Source organism: Lates calcarifer, linkage group LG19 (genome assembly GCF_001640805.2).
Source record: "Lates calcarifer isolate ASB-BC8 linkage group LG19, TLL_Latcal_v3, whole genome shotgun sequence".
NCBI lineage: Eukaryota > Metazoa > Chordata > Actinopteri > Centropomidae > Lates > Lates calcarifer.
In genome coordinates this window covers 16307107-16325401 of record NC_066851.1, presented here as the reverse complement: position 1 = coordinate 16325401, position 18295 = coordinate 16307107, and the positions used below count along the sequence as shown (strand labels likewise).

At 41.9% G+C, this 18295-nt stretch overlaps 2 protein-coding genes across 2 annotated transcripts in view; both read right to left on the bottom strand.

The window, feature by feature from the left end:
- Nucleotides 1-530: 530 nt before the first annotated feature.
- senp2 (SUMO specific peptidase 2) lies at nucleotides 531-6745 on the bottom strand. Its single transcript, XM_018663404.2, is given in 18 exon segments — nucleotides 531-1527; nucleotides 1646-1741; nucleotides 1833-1917; nucleotides 2026-2105; nucleotides 2254-2478; nucleotides 2617-2748; nucleotides 2839-2988; nucleotides 3132-3204; nucleotides 3288-3336; nucleotides 3464-3546; nucleotides 3666-3772; nucleotides 4063-4237; nucleotides 4352-4433; nucleotides 4540-4606; nucleotides 5238-5350; nucleotides 5436-5497; nucleotides 6391-6419; nucleotides 6421-6745. Coding segments are annotated over 18 exon segments (1821 nt in total). The 5' UTR covers nucleotides 6571-6745; the 3' UTR covers nucleotides 531-1464.
- Nucleotides 6746-7579: 834 nt separating this feature from the next.
- pcnt (pericentrin) overlaps nucleotides 7580-18295 on the bottom strand; it is a 34653-nt gene continuing 23937 nt past the window's right edge. The window contains exons 45-63 of the mRNA XM_018663405.2: nucleotides 17911-18090; nucleotides 16783-17808; nucleotides 15591-15761; nucleotides 15307-15496; nucleotides 14871-15208; nucleotides 14676-14778; nucleotides 13969-14141; nucleotides 13602-13880; nucleotides 13285-13430; nucleotides 12947-13076; nucleotides 11952-12743; nucleotides 11625-11840; nucleotides 11206-11430; nucleotides 10354-10580; nucleotides 10176-10255; nucleotides 9961-10081; nucleotides 9744-9865; nucleotides 9243-9398; nucleotides 7580-8049 (exon numbers count right to left, since the gene is read on the bottom strand). Coding sequence (XP_018518921.1) covers nucleotides 8018-8049; nucleotides 9243-9398; nucleotides 9744-9865; nucleotides 9961-10081; nucleotides 10176-10255; nucleotides 10354-10580; nucleotides 11206-11430; nucleotides 11625-11840; nucleotides 11952-12743; nucleotides 12947-13076; nucleotides 13285-13430; nucleotides 13602-13880; nucleotides 13969-14141; nucleotides 14676-14778; nucleotides 14871-15208; nucleotides 15307-15496; nucleotides 15591-15761; nucleotides 16783-17808; nucleotides 17911-18090 — 4707 coding nt within the window. The 3' untranslated portion in view covers nucleotides 7580-8017. The remainder of the gene's footprint in view (nucleotides 8050-9242; nucleotides 9399-9743; nucleotides 9866-9960; nucleotides 10082-10175; nucleotides 10256-10353; nucleotides 10581-11205; nucleotides 11431-11624; nucleotides 11841-11951; nucleotides 12744-12946; nucleotides 13077-13284; nucleotides 13431-13601; nucleotides 13881-13968; nucleotides 14142-14675; nucleotides 14779-14870; nucleotides 15209-15306; nucleotides 15497-15590; nucleotides 15762-16782; nucleotides 17809-17910; nucleotides 18091-18295) is intronic.

The following is an 18295-nucleotide window of genomic DNA, read 5'->3' as shown; positions in this document are numbered from 1 at the left end:
AAGTAGACTTTAAAAATGTCCCTCTTATTAGCCCATCTACATATTCCCTATCACAATGCAGCTTCATTTAGTTTCCACTCTGTGACCACTTTCTTTTGCATGCTGCTCTCTGGGATAGCTGGAGCTATCACAGGGCTGACATAGAGCAGACAAACAACCATTCACACCTGTGGGCAATTTAGAGGAGTCACCAGTTAACCTGACCTACATATCTATGATCTGTGGGAGGAAGCCGCGCAGGCACACTACAGAACATGCTCTGTGTGTTCCTCTGCTTTTCCTCTTACTTTTGAAAGTAATGATTATCTGGCTTTTCTATTATTTATTGTTTGCATAACATACCTGGAGTATTACCCTCAGCAGTAATCAGTTCTCCAGTTTGCCTGACAATCCTCAAAATAGCAAAAAAAGAGGGTCTAGATGTCTGATATAATAATGTAACGTAACATTAAGGTAAATGTTAACCCTTAAAGGGTGGAGGTGAACCCTCCAGTACCACTCCAAAAGTCGTTTAAAATATCAAACTCCAGTTTAAAAAAGAAATACTTTATTACAGGAGAGGGGAAAAAATCACATTTTCAAAGCATGAACTCAAACATGCATGTGTGTACAGTAGTTTGCTATGCAGTATACTATACTGTAAGTCAATGTAATAGCCCTAAGTAGCCTCTTGCACTATGCCACAGACCTAACAGCGCGTTATGTAACGTATGGCCAAACAACTATTAACACTCATGGAGGAAAAATAACCTAAACATACACTCCAAAAACACTTTCTCATTCAGTCAAATTATAAATAATCTGAAAACATATATTACAAGCACTCTCTTTTGTCTGACAGGGTGTGGAAAGGAGGTATTATAATTTTAATGTTAATGTCAGACTAAATTTCACAACTAATTATTTGCCATCCACTGTTGATCATTACTGGGAAGAGAACAGCTAAATTACACCAAATTATATAAAAAATATAATTTGAGTCCAGCTCCTCAGAACTGACTTAGAGTTGTGTGTGACTGAGGAATTAAGAAAGAAAGAAAAAGAAAAAAAAGCATGCTCTATGTTGAGCTCAGTGTCAGAGGACTGAAGGCACTTCAGGCAATACTTCTAAACAGTAAAACAAACAATCCAAAGTCAATTTAAAAAAAAGCCATTCAGTCAGTAGTGCCAAAGCTTGTATAAGATATACACTTCTTACATCCTAATAATGTCTCCAATTACAACTCAGAGATTACAAAACATTAATATGTCCCTGACAGGAAAAGGGACATAATCAACTCTTAAGACTAGTGTTCAAATTCTCCAGACCAAAACAGCTAGACTGGGTTAATTTCAGTCCAGTTCTTTGGCCCATTTCTTTCTTTTTTCTTTCGTTCGCCATGTAATCACTGTACACAGATGTCGCTCCCATTGAGAAAGTCTCTGTTGTTAGGTGGTTAATGGACGGGAGATTGTTACAATCCTCTATAGCAGCTTCTGATTGAGGATTTCCCAGATCATTAACTTCCTGAAGAGAGGCATGTGGCACTGTAGAGAAAGAGGCAGACATTACTTTAAGAAAAAAAAAAATAAATAAAATATATATATATATATATATATATATATATACAACTATTACTATATTAAGTTTGTACACAGTATATACCTGTTTGAAGGAGAGAGGCCTTCCTTTTGCGATATAGTCAGCGTATTTACAGGCAAAAACACCACAGTCACTGCCATTTTTCTGCTGGGGAATTTCCTACAAGGCAAACATAATGTAAGCTTATAAATCCCACAGTGAAAGATAAAATGTTTCAATGTGTAATGTCATTCATCTCAGTTTAACTTACAGTAGCCCTCAAGCTTCCAATAGTCCACTTGGCACTGTCGAGCTCTCTGCCTTTCTTTACTTTGTGTTCCTCTTTAAGATAGAGTCTGGAAAATGAGCACAATGATACCATCCATTATGCAACAAGGGGACATATGGAAAAAGCATTTATAATGGCCAGATAACCCAAGTATAATAGCACAGTGAGGACTCACAGTAAATGACTACAGATGTCGTCATGTCTCTGGCCCATCGAGTCGTAGGATCTCACTGTCTTTGATTTAAGATCAATGACCTAGAATCAGAGTGAGAGGGAGGAAAAAAGTTAAAACCAACAGTGTAGAAACTTCTCTAGCTCTTAGTGTTTGTCAAGAATCATCAACTAAACTGAGGAGTATGACAGAGAAACAAATGATAAATCTATAGTCACTGTTCTGACTCACAGCCATCGCCCAGTGGACACCCAGATGCAGAGGGACCAGGATGAGGTCGTAGAGGAAGAGGTCAACGGCCTTAGTCCAGCGCTTCACAGCGGCATGTCCTCCAGCCTGTCCGCCCCCTCCACCCCGCAGCTTAGGGAAGAAGAAGGTGCTGAAGGAGTAAACTTTTAGCCCTGCTGCTTCGCTGGAACACCGCTCCATGACCAGGGACAGGTAAAAGTTCATCACCTTGGCAGAGGAAACAGAGGAAGCACAATACATGTTAAAAAAAGAGACACTGGCCACACTTCAACACATCAATAATGTGCTATGAAGTTAGTTAAGTAATTCTTAATATAGACCAAATTAAGTGACTCTGCACCTTACCTCATCATTGAGCCAGCCACCTTCCTGCAGCGTGGCCAGGTCTCTCTGTGTGATGCGAAGTTTGAACGCGGCACTTAGAACAAGGTTGGGATCACTCTGAGCCAGAGCTCCACTCACCTCCACTGCCATTTCCTACACACAGTCAATAGAGACATGCAGTGAAATAAACTGAATCCATGCTGTCTTCAACTCAGCGAGACTACATTTAACATTTAATCTCACCTTGGTCAGCCTAGGTATGTCCTCATCAATGTGCCTTGTATGTGCTGTGTGTGCAGAATGTGTGTCAGGCAAACTGATAGGAGTCTCTCTGTCTACTAGGTTGAGGCGAGTCGCTACTTCTGTAGAGAGGTCCAAATCTGCTGCCTGTTTCTGCAAATACACAGACAGACATATATATTTCATAATTATATGTATGTAATTATAATCCATATAAGGATAAGTATGCATGTATATCATAATTATAACTTAATGAGTGCTTTGACGTGTTAGGAGAGAACATGAGAAATGGTTACCTTTGCATTTCTAACCGACTGTGTGTCCTCAAAGCCGCCACTGAATGACTTGCTGAAAGTCAGGCCACCCCACCTGGAGATGAATCAGACAGAAGTTAAAGAAATAAAAGTCATCAACATATACAACACACACATATAAAGATGTGTTACACTAACCTTTCCTTGGCTGCAGATGCATTTCTCCATGTAAACATGGTCGGTGTAGCTGTGCAACAGACAAAAATGTCAGTCCAAGGCATTTTAGAAATACGAGCACCACTGTAAAGTGCAACAAATACATGTATAGATTCTACTTTCTTTGGGGGTGAAGAAGGTCTACAGAGATGTGTTACCTGTGTATCCTGTCTTTCTGGGGACTGATTCAAAGGTTTTCCCTGAAGCAGCAGGTTTGTGATCACTCTGTGACAGTGACTCACTGAGAGTAATAAGAAGAGAAGGATCAGAGAGGACGTCTCTGCTCATGTCCTGGGGTATACTATTAAGTGGAATGTCAAAAAAAAAAAAAAAAAAAAAAAAAAAACAGGTTATACTCACTCCTGTGGTTTTGCTTGGTTGAAAGGTAGTGGTTGACTTTTGCCATATTTTTCGGTCACCATCTCCAGCAGGCGCCTGTAATGTTCTTTATTATTCTGCTTTATGGCCTAAAGGTAAAAGCAAAACATGTAACTGACACAACCAAATAGTAACAAATCTTAAAGCATGATTACTGAGGTGATTCTGTTGGTAAATGTAACTCAAAACTGCTCTCTGAACACTGAAAGCATGGGTACATTTTTGAAAGTTGAGTCTTAATCAAACAGCAATCACTCAATAGACCTTTTAATAATTTAACATAATAAATCAAACATATTTTACATAAAATGTTGCCTCTTGTGAAATTTGAAAAAGAAACATGTTCAATGAATGCAGGATTGTAGTCTCTTTATTTTACCTCTTCCACTGTAAGACTGGGCTTGTAGCAGCGGTTGTGTCCAACACCATTGCAGGTTGGATCAGGGTAAGCGGTTCCTACCCTGAGAGCAGATCTCGAGGGCAGCAACTGAAGGGAGCCTCTCCTCTCCCTGTCCTTCCCCCTGTCAGGGAGACCTGCAGAGAGCGCTGTTCCACTGGATTTAGGAAAAGGTTATGTACTTTAGCGCATCCTCCAACAGCAGCGCATTAAATATAAATTAGTGGTATAGGGTAGGAATAAAGATAATCTCAAATACTGGACCACCTACCTGTATTTCCTCACTAAAGGAGGTGAGGAGCTCTGGAAGGGATTCTTGCCTCCCCTATCATTCACTCCACCAACTGGTTTATCTGTGTAATTAAGACAAAATCAACAAAGTGATTATGATTAGAGGACTACACAGGAAACAGTGTGGATGAGACAAAAGTGACAAAAATGAGTGTTCCCCCCACTTACCCATTCTCCACTCAGTACTGTTCAGCCAGGAGGTGTGGAGCTCATCTATCCCCATCAGAGTGACAGGCTGAATTCACAGAGGAAGGTCATTAAACATGGAGGACACAAATACAACACCAGAGTGTCAAACTTAAATTGTGCATAAAACTTTGCTCACACAGAGTATCTTGTATTTAGATACAGACATACCTTGTCTTAATCCAGTTTGCACAATATCAGAATGCATCTCAAATACAACTTAATTGATCACACTGTGATTAGATTTTTCCTCCCTGTTCACATTCAATATTACATTTAGGGATATGGTCACTGCTGAACAAAGAAGAGAGGAGTGGAGTGGCCTATTTAACATCTTGCCTTAAGTATAGCCTTCAAAACTGGGTTGTTTGGTGTTAGGCAAATCAGCTGCAGCCATGTGTGTTTCTGTAGGTTTATTTTTGTGTATGCAAATTACAAAGGTGAGTAAGGTAGATCAGACAGTTATATTCACACTATACTACCTAAACAAAATACAGGAAACATTCCCTAATGTGTCTTGAACATTTTAGCATCTGTTTGGAACAAACTGTAATTTCTACTGGTGGAAATAACTTATGTTAAACTTATGTAAAGGATCTGAATATTTCTTCCACCGCTGGTAATTTCCCTCTATAAAGTTCCAAATGCACATTTCTGATGGAGGCAGGTGAAGCACAAACCTGTGTCTCTTCATAATGTCTGGGATTCTCACACCTGGTCTTCAGTGGGTTGCGCAGCCTGAGCAGACCTGCTACCCCAGCCACAGTCTTCTTAACAAAGCTGATGACTACATCTGAAACACAGGACACCACAAATCAATAACCTTCTTCATTTGTTTAAGTAGATATCAAGAATTTTTTTTTGTTTTGTTAACAAACCTCGCCTGCGTCTTTTCACTTCTACCGGATCACTCTGGTAAACACTGTCTGCAACATCAACACTGTAACAGAAAGAGACAAGATTTGAGACAATATAGCGACACATTTTCTTTTTGTGCCTCTCATGATCCAGTTGGTAGTTCATTAGGTAAGCCTAGCTAAAACTAATGTATAATGTAATGGCCTTGCAATAAATCTTTCTACTCCACCGTAGATTAATAAGAAATATTGTATTTTTAACTCAAATGCTTTTATTTAATAGTTATTGTTCCTTGTTACTTTTCAAATTAAGATTTAACAGTCAAAACGTGATGTCTCGCTACAGGTTAATACACTCAAAACTATAAAGAAGTATTTAAAGTTTGCTCCATTCCGACTAACTACAACATTAAAGTGCCGTTTACATGTTAATGTATTTATAATAATAGTTCACCAATATAACAACACTATGAGGCCCCATTCTTCATAACAATGACTTTTACTGAATGAAATTTGCTGCTAACACTTTTACGTAAATGCAACTGTCGGTGTCTTTAAACAACATATAAGCGGACTAATATTAAATAGTGACGTGTTGAGATGGACCTAACGTTTTAAGTTATTTTCAGGAGAGATTAAGAATCAAAGTTAGCCAAAATGAAGTCTGTACAACAACAAACAAATGTTTAAGCTAGCAGTGTGCGATTACTACAACAAACTAACTACAATAAGAGGAGGTATTTCAGCTTATCTAATATCTAATAATTGTTTCATATCACTGAGTGTTCATTCTACTTACCACGAGCTAATTAATGATTTAATTAATGCTGGTTAGGACACTTATAGTCGCCAACCTCTGACCCTAGTTACAATGTCCGTTGTTCGATTAGTAGTCAAACCAGGCGGATATTAGGATGTAAAATTCAATTATACACACACAGAGTACTAAAAATAGTTATAATCTTCAACAACCGACCTCTGGTAGTTTCGTTTAGCCGGTCTGCCTGTGATTCTCCTGTCGCTGTGCTCCCGCTTTAACGCCAGGTCGCGTGGGTATCTCCTCGCTAACGTTACCTTTCCCGGGCCACTCGGTGGGGTTATGCCCCGTAACGGGCTCAAACAGCGACGAGATTCCGTCAACTATCCATCCATACATCCCAGACAAATACGAGAAAATTGTAACGAGGTCTTCTACGCGGGCCAGGACTATTTCACCGCGGGTAAGACGTCCAACAACGATCTACGACACACACCGCCCGCCGTTACCTTAGCTTAGCGTTAGCACCACTGTGCTGAGATGCGAAAGGATGTGCGTCAGACCGTGTTGATGTTTCACGTAGTGCGAACGATTTGTATGTGAGTGTAAAAAGTGCATGGGCGGAGCTCTAAAGCACAGCTGTTATAGGGCACCGCTTACAAACGGCGTGTGCGGAGTTAATAACGAACGAACCCCTGACTGAGACGGTAAAGGGCGTCAGAGGTAGGTCAGAATATCATTGGCTGCTGCTGAGCTGCTCAGATGTCACTTCTTGTTACGTAATAATGGTCAACATCTCAGGCTCAGAGAGAGAAATATTGGGGAAATGTGTCCATTGTCTAGGAAATGATGAAAATTGCAATTAGAATAATAGTTTACCTGCTTAAAACAAACATGAGAGTGTAATCAGAGTGTAAAAACTTGTATATATCAAAATTCAATTCAATATAAACCCATTTTAACCAGGCAAAGACGAAAAAACTAATTATGAGTTGTAAAAATAAAAATACAGCACAATTCTTAAAGCTGTTATTTAGTCTTCTCGTCTTCCTTTTTCTTGTTTTACCCACAAGTTTATTTTCATTTGTAATTATGTGTATTTTTTCATTTATTTCTGCATGTTCATATGCATATAAAACGTGTCTCACTAAAGCCTATTCCGTGTTTATTGATTGCTACTCTGTTCCTGTTATTTTTTGTAACTGTTAACACAGTATTATGTTAAAAGAACATGTATGCTTAACCATCTGTTTTGTATTAAGGTTAAATAAATAAATAACATGTGACAATCAAACATCTAATATATAGGTTCTTTCCTGGAAAAACTCACATTATGCAGAAATAACAGATATGCCAGGATGTAAGTAGATTCTCAGCTACTGAAAGATAAACTCAGTCTCAGTTTGGTTTGTTATCACACATTTAAAATATTTATTAACTCTACGGTAGAAACATGGATAATACAAAAACACATATCGTTCACCTCTGTGCAATAATGTCCTCACTAGCTATGTTGATCGTGGATTTCCAGTATAAAACCAGTGCACATGTACAATGAACATCAGTCCTATTTACATAGCAACAAAGGCTATAAAACATTAGTAGAAAAATAACAAACAGCACTATGCAACACCTCAAAAGTGACCTTCAAAATACTGAGGTACAGAGAATAGAAAAATTACAATAGAAAATTTTAAAAAATAATTTATGTACTTATAAAAATCACGTCATCAAAAAATTCAACACATATCTGATATTCCTTTCTACATATTTCTACATGGGTGTAAGGCATGGACAGGTATGGACGATATGCAGACGGGAGACATTCAGTCTTTCAGTGGTCGGATTACTTTGGGTTGGGCTGGAGAACAGACGGGCCTGAGGGGACACACAAACACAAAATATCAGTAAATGTGACAAACGACCTTTATCCCAAGACTGAAATAACTTACATAAATAGCAATCAAGGTATCATACAATTAAAAACAAAACCAGTGGTGATGGACTTGTATTTCTTATATATATATTAAATATGTCATGAAACAAGACATTGAATTTATGTGCAAGTAAACAACATTGAGTAATCAAAGCACCTTATAAAAATATATTTGAATTGGCCTCTATCTTTTTGGGGTGAACATCTGCCACTACCGTTCCTGCATCCTTAACAAACCACAAGAATTTCATTACATCAGTAAATATTGCAACGGCATGTCAGTAGAACCTCCACTATTATCTTCAGATGAAATATTCAAGTCTGAAAATGCAGCTGCAATGAAAATAGATGAAAAACTATCCCGTTAGCATGGCTGTCACACTCTGGTCTTGTGGGATAAATGTCCTGCAGATTTTTATTACTATCTGTTGGTTCAAGAGCCACATTTTGCAGCTACCACAGCAGGTGTTTTTGTGTGTTTCAGGGGGTAAATAAAGTGCACAATACAGGATAAACAAATAGTGAGCTTTGGATACAGTGAGGGTTTTGTGTTTGGCACAAAGCTCTGACATTTGATCACCCACCAAACAGCAAGCTTTTTAACTCAAGGAAGCACAAGGTTATAATTATCCTTTGTGTGTTGTCCCGTGACTGCTTCATTATTTGTCTCTGGCTCAAATTTCTGACAACACAACTTCTGAATACAACACTTACTCAACAGCTTACTCAAATCTCTGTCGCTGGAATTTCCCCAACCACGACATAAAAAGCATCACACACACACACCAACTGGATGTTTTTAACTGGTTTTCCAGCTAACAATAGTTAGCTCAAGTCAACAAGAGCTTGAGCTTTTCCTGCAAAGGATTTTTTAAACATCAAGCAAATTTTTAATCTCAATAACGTAATTGTAATGTGTAATCAGCCAAACTAATCTTAATCATAAATTCACAACACATTGATATGAATTACAGGGGGATCAGAAACCACCAGGACATGTTTATTCAAGACCACAGTGTGCTATCACCTCTAATATAAAGTGCACTCTGACTGCTGACAAGTCAGGACCCATTCTGAGAGGAGCGTTGTGCTGCTTTATTGCTTGGTGGAGTGAGTATGTTACACTCACACTCACCTGGACCGTTCAGGTAAAGTGGCGACAAGCAGCTCAGGTACAGCCACGTCCTGTTGTCCTGCAGCCAGCGCTGCCGATAACCAATCATATCAGGGGAACAGGCTGACTGTATCCTCCTTTCCTCTTTAGGGGGCACGGCTAAATGAGTCTCGCTTACTAGGTTGGGAGATGATAGAGCACAGAGGTTTTTGTGGGATTTGATGACACAGGGCCCAGGAGTGTACTGAACTTATCCTAGAAAGTGAGTGACCAAAGAAGGAGGCATGCATCTAAAATCTATGAAAACATACACCCTGTGCCATGTGACTAACACAGACCTCACTTTATATTAATTTGGTGCTCAGAACCCAAGACGATGTTCATTAATTTGGAATAAAAAGAGGATAGAATCTAGGATACCATCACCAATCCAATTTTATTTTTGCCACCTTGGTGCATTCAACTCAATGTCTTGTCCAAAAATTCACCTGTTCCACCCAGTTCACACTTAATGCATCTCACCTGGCCTGGCTCCCACCAACCGCTGCTGGACTTTCTCCAGATGATGGATATATTCTGTCAAGGATCGCTCTGGGTCCTGAGACGTTCCCCCTGAATGCCCCGAAGCCATGCTGGAGTACGACCTGAAGAAAGAAGAGATCTCATTCAAGTAAAAATTATTTTAATTCAACAGATATATTTGTTTTTAATTGAAATGTTTCACAGGAGGGTACCAAACCTGTTGTGCAGCCTGAAGGGTGATTTGCTGGGTGGAACGAGAGCTGACACTGTGTCTCTGTTTGGGGGTGAGTCAGAGTTTGATCTTGGCTGTTGCTGCCTTAAAACTTCAGCTTTAGGGCCTGTAATAGACACTATGATTAAAGATACAACCACTCAAACTCATACACATACAGTCAAGTATGTCAGTTAAATTATTGCACTCACCGAGCTGACCTGAAGCGTGCCCATTGACAGTCCCAGATATGGATAATCTTCTAATCGCTCTCTGCCATTTCCTGGTGAGGAACCTCATTCTGAGAAAAAGAAAAAAAAATACAGCAGGGTTTGTTTAATCCATACACAAGGCTGAGGTAACTCTTAAACAACTTTTACATCCTGGTGTGGACTCTACCTTGAGACTGCGATGACGACTCGTACGGCAGCCCTAAATCGTCCGAGGGGTCTGCGCTGGGAGGAGAGCGGGGGGGAGGGTCGTGCCCCCATGTGTGCGATGAGACACAGCGTGGCCTGCTCACATTCCTGGAAACCTCCCAACAGCAGCAGCAGGTAACGCTTCTGGTACACCAGAGCTTTCCTGAAGCTCTCAGCGCGCAGGTAACGCTCATACAACCGCTGCACCTACGAACCAATCATTGAATCATCATTGCGATTACACCAACATCACTGGCCACCGTTGCATTTCAGTGCCACTTTTACAGTTAAGCTAACAGTAATTAAGGTGATTTGGATATGCTTAAGTACCTTTACCACTTTATATTCCTACTCAAAGCTAAGCAAACTTCTCAAGCTGTTTAATGTCAGGTTTTTTAAATTAAGATTTTGACAAGTCATAGCAGGAAAATTGCAGGTGTAACATTAAGCAGGATTAAATTTAGGTGCTCCACTTCAGGAGCCCTGCGTTGGCATGGCTTACATGGACACTTAAACAGAATGGCGACTTCTTTAACATTATTAACTATACCTGTGCTTTCCTGCTGTGACAAGTTAAAATGTCTGCTAGGAAAAGGTGTAGAAAGAGCTGTATTTTCAATTGCATATAAAAGGCAGACTGTTTAAAGAATATAAAATGGAGAAAATAACTTAATTATCCAGCCTTTTATTGATTAAAGGACATTCATCTAAACCAGACTGATGATGCCTCAGTGTAAACCTAATTTCATCATATTTCAAGAAAAACACTGTAGTGATTTATCCTGAAACCACACAAAACAAACGTGTGTACGTGCAGTCATTCCCCACTGACCTTGCTGTTGCTGGTCACATCATTGATGGGTCTGTTTTCAGTTTCTGTGGTGACCTTGGCGAGCTCATTCTCAGTGCGCCGCAACTGTCGCTCCAGGAGGGTGAGTCTGTGTTTGAGAGTGGCTCTCTCCTGACTCAGTGATGTCACACGCTCTGTCAACTCTGAGTTCTCCTTCAACAACCTCTCCAGCAGACTGGATGAAGATGACGATGACATGGACGGCATCTACGGTGATAAAAGTAGATATATTTCAGAACATTTAATCAGAGTAGTGTGTGAACATCCATTCAAGTTTACGTTTCTACATTACCTGCATTATATACATCCAACAAGTGATAAAGAGGTCAGAGATCAGATCAACATTAGCTGAATGTCCCACTCCTTCAGCAGTGCTCATGTAATAATAACCACTTGTGTACCTGCTGGTTTTGTTGTGAGCTGCCTGGCTGTGCGCTGTCAGTCTGAATGCTGCTTTGGAGATGCTGTGGGACTGCAGCCTTGTGTTGTTGCCCTGTGGTGCGTCCGGACAGCCTCTGAGCAGCCATCTCTCTCTCCTCTCTTTCCAGCTCTGCCAGAGTGTGCTGCAGCTCCTGCATACGCTGCTGGTCCTGTTGCCTCAACAACTCCAACTCACACTAACGTCAGAAATGTTTAATCAGGAGGTGTTTCTATATATCCAAAATTATTATTATTGGGAAAGAAGTGAGTATAGTAGAGTGGTGTAAGACCTAAGTTGATGATCTTACCAGTTTGCTATTGGTTCTTTCCTGTCGTCTCTCTCTTTCAATCTGCTCTTGCCATCCCTTCCTCTTCTCTCGCTCCCACTGCTCCTCCCTCTCCCTCTCTTTGTCCTTCAGCAGTCGGAGTCTCTCCTTCAGCTCTGCGAGTTCCACCCCTTGGCGTTTGGACCGCTCTCGCTCCACCTCTAAAGCGTGGCTGGCTTCCTGTTTCTGCTCCTTCAAGGTCTCCATAGCTACGCGATGCCGAGTGGCAGCCTCCTGCTCCCTCTGCAGCTCCTCCCTCCTCGTTCTGTCCTCTTCCTCCCATTTCCTTCTGCTCTGCAGCAGCTCGGCCCTCAGTTTGTCCGCCGTGGCTGCCAGCTCCTCCCCCTGCCTTCGCTCCTGCTCCAGCTGGGCACGCATGTCGGAGATGAATTTCCTGTCTCTGGCTGCGTCGGCCTCGTGTCTGCGGCTGAGCTCTTCCACCTGCCTGGAGCATCGGTCTCTCTCCTCATCCAGCTTCCGGTGAGCATCTGCGAGTTTAGAGTGAATCTCACCTAGGCGAGATTCTGCCTCAGTCAGGAGACGCTCGAGACGAGTCTTTTCTTTCAAGCTGAGATCTTGTTGGTGGGCAGAGTGTTGACGTTCATCTTCTATCTCCTTCTGGGCGTCGTCCAGTCGTTTCTCCAGCAGAACACTGCGAGACTGTTCGATCTGAAGCTCACGTCTGAGGTTGCTGCAGGCCACCCTCTCCTGCTCTACCTGACCCTTCAGAGTCATGACCTCTGACCTCTGCTGCTCAGAGGATACATGGATAGCCTGGAGAGGGAAGAGAAGAGTCATCTTTCAGAGGTTAAAAAGGAGAGCTGAAGTATTCTTTGGATTCTTCACATAGTTTGAACTTTAAAAAACACACACACACACACACACACACACACTGCAGAGACATATTATGAGAATGACTACACCAAGAACACTGGTTTTCTGTGTACATTAAATACATGTTTTAGTCCTAGTCTTACCTCTCTCCTTTGCTCTTCCTCTCTGTCTTTACGGAGACTCAGAGCTCTCTCCTGCTCCAGCTGCTGTTGAAGCTCTTGGACTCTGGTTTGCTCCCTCCTCAGACTTTCCTCACCTTCCTCTACAGCCAGCCTGGAGAAGTATACATTAAAAAGCATGTTTGTGTGACTGTGACAGAAACATGATGAAGAGAGCAAAAGTTCATACTATCCCCACCAATACCTGAAAACATCCATAAACAACTGAGGAAGCCTAACTCTGTATATTATCTTGATTTGTGTCTGATAGATATAATGGAGAGAACAGAGATTGTGTGCTGTTATTTAGTATGTAGGTATACCTGAGTGACTGTATTTTGTTATTTTGCTCTTGCTGAGTGTCATGAGCACATTTCAGTCGTTTCTGGCTCTCCTCCAGCTCTGCTTTTAGTTGTAGTTCAACCTGTAGCTGATCTCTGTGCCAGTCATCTTCACCTCTGTAGTCAGTCTAAGGAAGAGAGATGGAAGATCAGCGCAGATATTCAACAGAGCTTAAGTCAATTAAATACTCATTATTTTTATACTTCCAATTATTTAACTTCACTTCACTGTCATTTAAAACAAATACCACCTTAGGAGAGGGTTGTAAAAACTTCATTTAAAAACTACAGAAACTCACTTGTGTGTGTCTCTGTGCCATTCGACAGAGCAGCTCTCTGAGAGCAATCACAGTCTCCTGCAGTGCCCTCTTTTCCTGCTGCCAGCTCATGGGCGGGGGGTTGGAGGATGATTTGTCCCGGTGGTCCAGCAGGGTGGAGCTGTCTTCACAATGATGGTGCGTCTGACTCAGTGAGAAGGCTTTGAAGTCTGAGACATGAGGCTGGGTGGTGGAAGTGGCACGCCGCTGGGACAAGGTGAGAATCCTGCAGCTTTCTTGATACACTTTCTTCAACAGATCCTGCAAAAAAGATGGGGAGAGAAACTGAGTAAAAGTCAGGTTGACTGTCAGACAAACAGAACTAGTGCCAAGTAGAGATGAAGCTTACCTGAAGCTCAGGTGATAAGAGGTCATCGCTGTAACTCATACTGCCTGCAGCACTATCTGTGTTAGCTGTTGGGTTCATTCCTCGGCAGCGGAGATACTCAACAAACTGAGCGTCCAGTCTTTCTGTCTGCTCGAGCTCCACTCGCAGCCTCGCACCCAACTCTGAACTCACATCTGAACCACAAGAGAAATACAGAAGAGTTATGTAGGTGAGTTTGGAGAAATCCTACATTTTTGTTACAGTCAAACAGTCACCATAAAAACTGTCCATTTTGTCCAGAAACTATTAAAAACATGAGTGACACCACTGCAGTGAGTGACATGTTCACTGTAGTTTGAATATTTTACACAGTTTTGCTGCAGTAAATACTAGCACACCAAATCTGCAGCTGAAAATAGTCCAAAAAATGTACTATTTACTCCTGTGTGAGTAACGACCAGTCCAGCTGTTTTTTTTTATCATTTTTTTTAAAAGAACCAGTTTTTAAAGAATCAATGTCTTTCTGACCACAGATGAATTAGGAAAGCACCAAGTTATCTTTATTATTTGTTGGATACCTTTTTGTAAACTTTGTCACAACATTACAAAACACAACTTGATTTATAGTATTTGATGTAGCACTTCTAGATAAACTGTGATTCAGATGACTGAAAATCTTCACAGATAAACACTCATACAGATGTCAGGCTTGGTGTGGAAATACTCACTGCTTCCATATCCATCACTGGCCCATTCTGGTGCTGATAAGGAAGAGGTTGAGCCAAGAGGAGATGGAGGGGCTGTCAGGTCAAGTCCTTCTAACTCACGCACCTAAGAAAACAAGAAATCACATTTGAACCGAAATAAAAACCAAAAGCTTTTTACAGAATATCCAACAAGTAGCATTTATAAAACTAACATACTTTGTCAGCATCCAGAGAGTCAAGCATAGAGAAGTTGTCAGAGACAAGTGACACTGAGCCTGGAGAGTGGGTGCTCTGTGTGGCTGGATCTGGTGTGATGGTCCTAGAGTGGGGAGGCTCCATCACAACCCTGGGAGAAGTATTGACCTGGGGCAGATCCAGGCCCGTGCTGTTCAGAGCGCTGAGCTCAGAAAGACGAGAGCCGAGAACAGAGGTGTGCAGCTGTTCTGGGATTCTGTCCTCGGAGCATTCGAGTCTCCTTAAAACCTCCGGAGAGCTCAGAGAGACTTCGTCACGAGAGACACTCACGATGTCCTCAAAAGCTCGCTGAGAAATATCTGGAAAATGAAGAAAGTAGACACTGTCATTATGAGAACATACCTTTGTTTAAAATTTAACAGCAGAATATACGTGTGTTTAAAGACTCGTTACTCACCTTTCTGTGAGTATCCTTGCTGATGATGAAGTATGTCCTGCTGTTGACTGTGCTGTTGGAGTTGCTGTAGTTCTCGTTGTTGATAGGCCAGTTCCTCTTCCTGCACTGCCAGGTCCTCCTGTAAACGTTGAAGCTCTGCTTTCAGCCGTTGGTTATCAGTCTCCAGGTCGATAAGGGCGCGGTCTTTCGTCTGACAGACAGAAAGAGACATTAAAATCCAGCTGTTCTCAGGATTTACAGAGGTATAGGCGATATGTCTGATATTCTTCGATATCCATTCCCACCTGGCCTTCCTCATGTAGTTTCTCAGCCCTCTCTGTACTGGTACTCAGACCCTGTTTCACTGAAGTCAGCTCTGCTCTCAGGGCCTGATGTTCTGCCCTGAGTCCGATGATCTCAGCCTCCTTCTCTCTCAAGGCAGCATCTGCTTTAGCCAGAGTCACCTCAGCATGTGTCTGATAAAAAGAAAAACATCCATATCAGCACAAAGTATCATAATAGTCACTCTCCTGGATTGGCATATGCATTCATATCCTGTGTTTTTGCTTTTCAGTTTTTCAAAGATTCTTTTGTACAGGAGCACAAGACGAACAGAGCTGAGTGCTTTGCAATAACAGCATTCTAATGAGCACCATATGTCAAACATGCAGTGTTAGCAGCTTATACATCTGATACAATCTTTTACATCTACTATTAGAATCTATTCTAAAACTATTCTAGTACGCTGTGACCGTTATGATTGCATTTGCCAAAAGCAGCTGTGCACCAATACAAACAAAGTTCGACAGAATGCAAAGACATGCAGCAGCACAACCAAGGCATTTCTGGCTCCTTAGTTTCTCTTTAAAAAAAAAGATCCCGACTTCTCCTTACCACATCCTGCCGAGACAGAACGCAAAGAATTGAAAAATAAAGTGCATCAACTTTAAAAACAAGAGCTAACAAAGAAGTGCCTCCTCCTTCCTCATTTAAATGTCACTTCCGCTGTGTAAGATTCTGCTGTCTCAGTGCCGTAACACGTCATTACGCTGCTAACTATAGCCAGATGTGGTCTTGCCTGCTGCCTGCGGTCGCTAGCACAGCTATATGCAAGCAAAAAAAAAAAAAAAAAAGTGGCAGCAAGATATTTCCTGTCTGGATGTGGGGCCTGTTGAAGCAGGTTTACTCAGTTATCTGGGTGACTTTGCAAATTAAAACCCAGATCTCTTCAAAGCTGGAACATGGGCTTGCTCTGGGTTTTCTGACCATATTAAAAGGCCCATTCAGTATGAATTTGAATTAGAGACTGAAAAACAAACTGAAAATTAAGCTCTGTTGCACAGTTGAACATACAAATCACAAGATTAAGGTTTTTTAGTGTGTTAATTCCTTTAACAAAACTCCATGGTTTGGAGTTTTAGTTCATATTTACATTTTAGATTGTGCTTTTAAAAGTGAAAAACAATCCACTTTACTTTGTACAGTTGCAACACTCACCAGTACCTCCTTTTGAGCCTCTTCTTCACTGGTTTGCTTTTCATTGAGCTGAGCTGTCAGGTTCTGGATAAGGCCTTTCATTGAAGCCGCTTCCTGTCTGAGCCTATCAATTTCCTCCTGGAGTTGCCCCTCCCTCCTTCTCAGTGCTTCACTCTCAGCAAAAAGCTCTCCCTTCACAGTCTCAAGTGTTTTAATCTTTGCCCTTTCCCCAGCAACCAGCTCCTCCATGTCCACCACCTCAGCTCTCACCTCTTGGACCTGTCTCTCCAGAGTGAGACTGGTTTCTCTGAGGACTTCCATTTCTTTTTTCATTTCCTGCTCCTTTGTTTTCAGAGCCCCTATCTCTCTCACCCTCTCTTGTTCTTTCAATTGGAGTTCAGAAACCAGGGTGTTAAGGTGGGCTTTCTCCTCGTGCAGGGATCTTGCCTCTTCAGCTTGACATTTCAAACTGTCCCTCTCCTCTTCAGATAGTTTCCTCTTTTCCCTCTCCTCTTCTACCTGGGCTTTCGCCTGCTCTAGCTCAGCGTCCCTGAGGGTAAGAAGACCTTGGAGCTCATCTGCCTTTTCTCTCTGAGCTTTCAGCCTCTTTCCGAACTCCTCCCCGTGTCCTCTGTACTCTTCCTCCTGGGTGAGCAGTAAACGCTCCAGTCCCTCCTTCTCTGCCACCGCAGTCTCCAGCTGACTCTGAAGGGCCTTGAGACGAGATCGCAGGGAACGAGATGAGGCGGAATGAGTCAGACTCAGCTCTTGCTTCAGGCTGCTCGGCCCTCCCCTCCTCTCCTGCTCCTGGATGGTGTAGTGGTGGGGTTCTGGGCTTGGAGCGGGCGAGGGATTGATGCTGTCACCATCCTGAGAGTCGCTAACTTCGTGCAGGTTGGGGCCCAGCGTGGCGAGTTCTGCCTGCAGCGTGCTGATGACCTCATGAAGGCGCTCCTCTTCTTCCTCTTTGTCCTGACGCACTCGTGTTATTTCAGACTGAAGATGTTCCACCTGTGAGTGCCGATCCTCAAGCTCAACCTCCAAAGCCTTTTTGTCAGAGAGATAAGAAACAATCAAAATTTTCATCGCCCCCTCATCAACTAAGAGTATTCCCAAACTATCTCCATGCATTTGGTGTTCTTCACAGACCTTTGTGTCTCTGGTGTTCTCCAGCTCCTGCTCAAGCCTGTGGATCTCATTGTTGAGGTGGTCAATCTCCTGGTTTTTCTCCTGGAGTAGAGCTGAGGGGAGGGGCTCATCCTCTGCTTCCTCCACCTCGCTTTGTTCCTCTTTCTGCTCCTTGAGTATAGTGAGGGCCGACACAGTCTCCTGCAAGCAGAGTTTCTAGTTTCATTTACAATATAACTAAATACAAATACAAGAGTCAGACTGCTATATCATCTACAGATAAAACTAGCTGAACTGTACTGAATTACCTTTGAAACATGATGTATTGTATTGTTAAAAAGTCAGCATTTTTGCTACAGATTGATACATATAGAACCAACTGAGAGGAAGAGATACACACCACTAA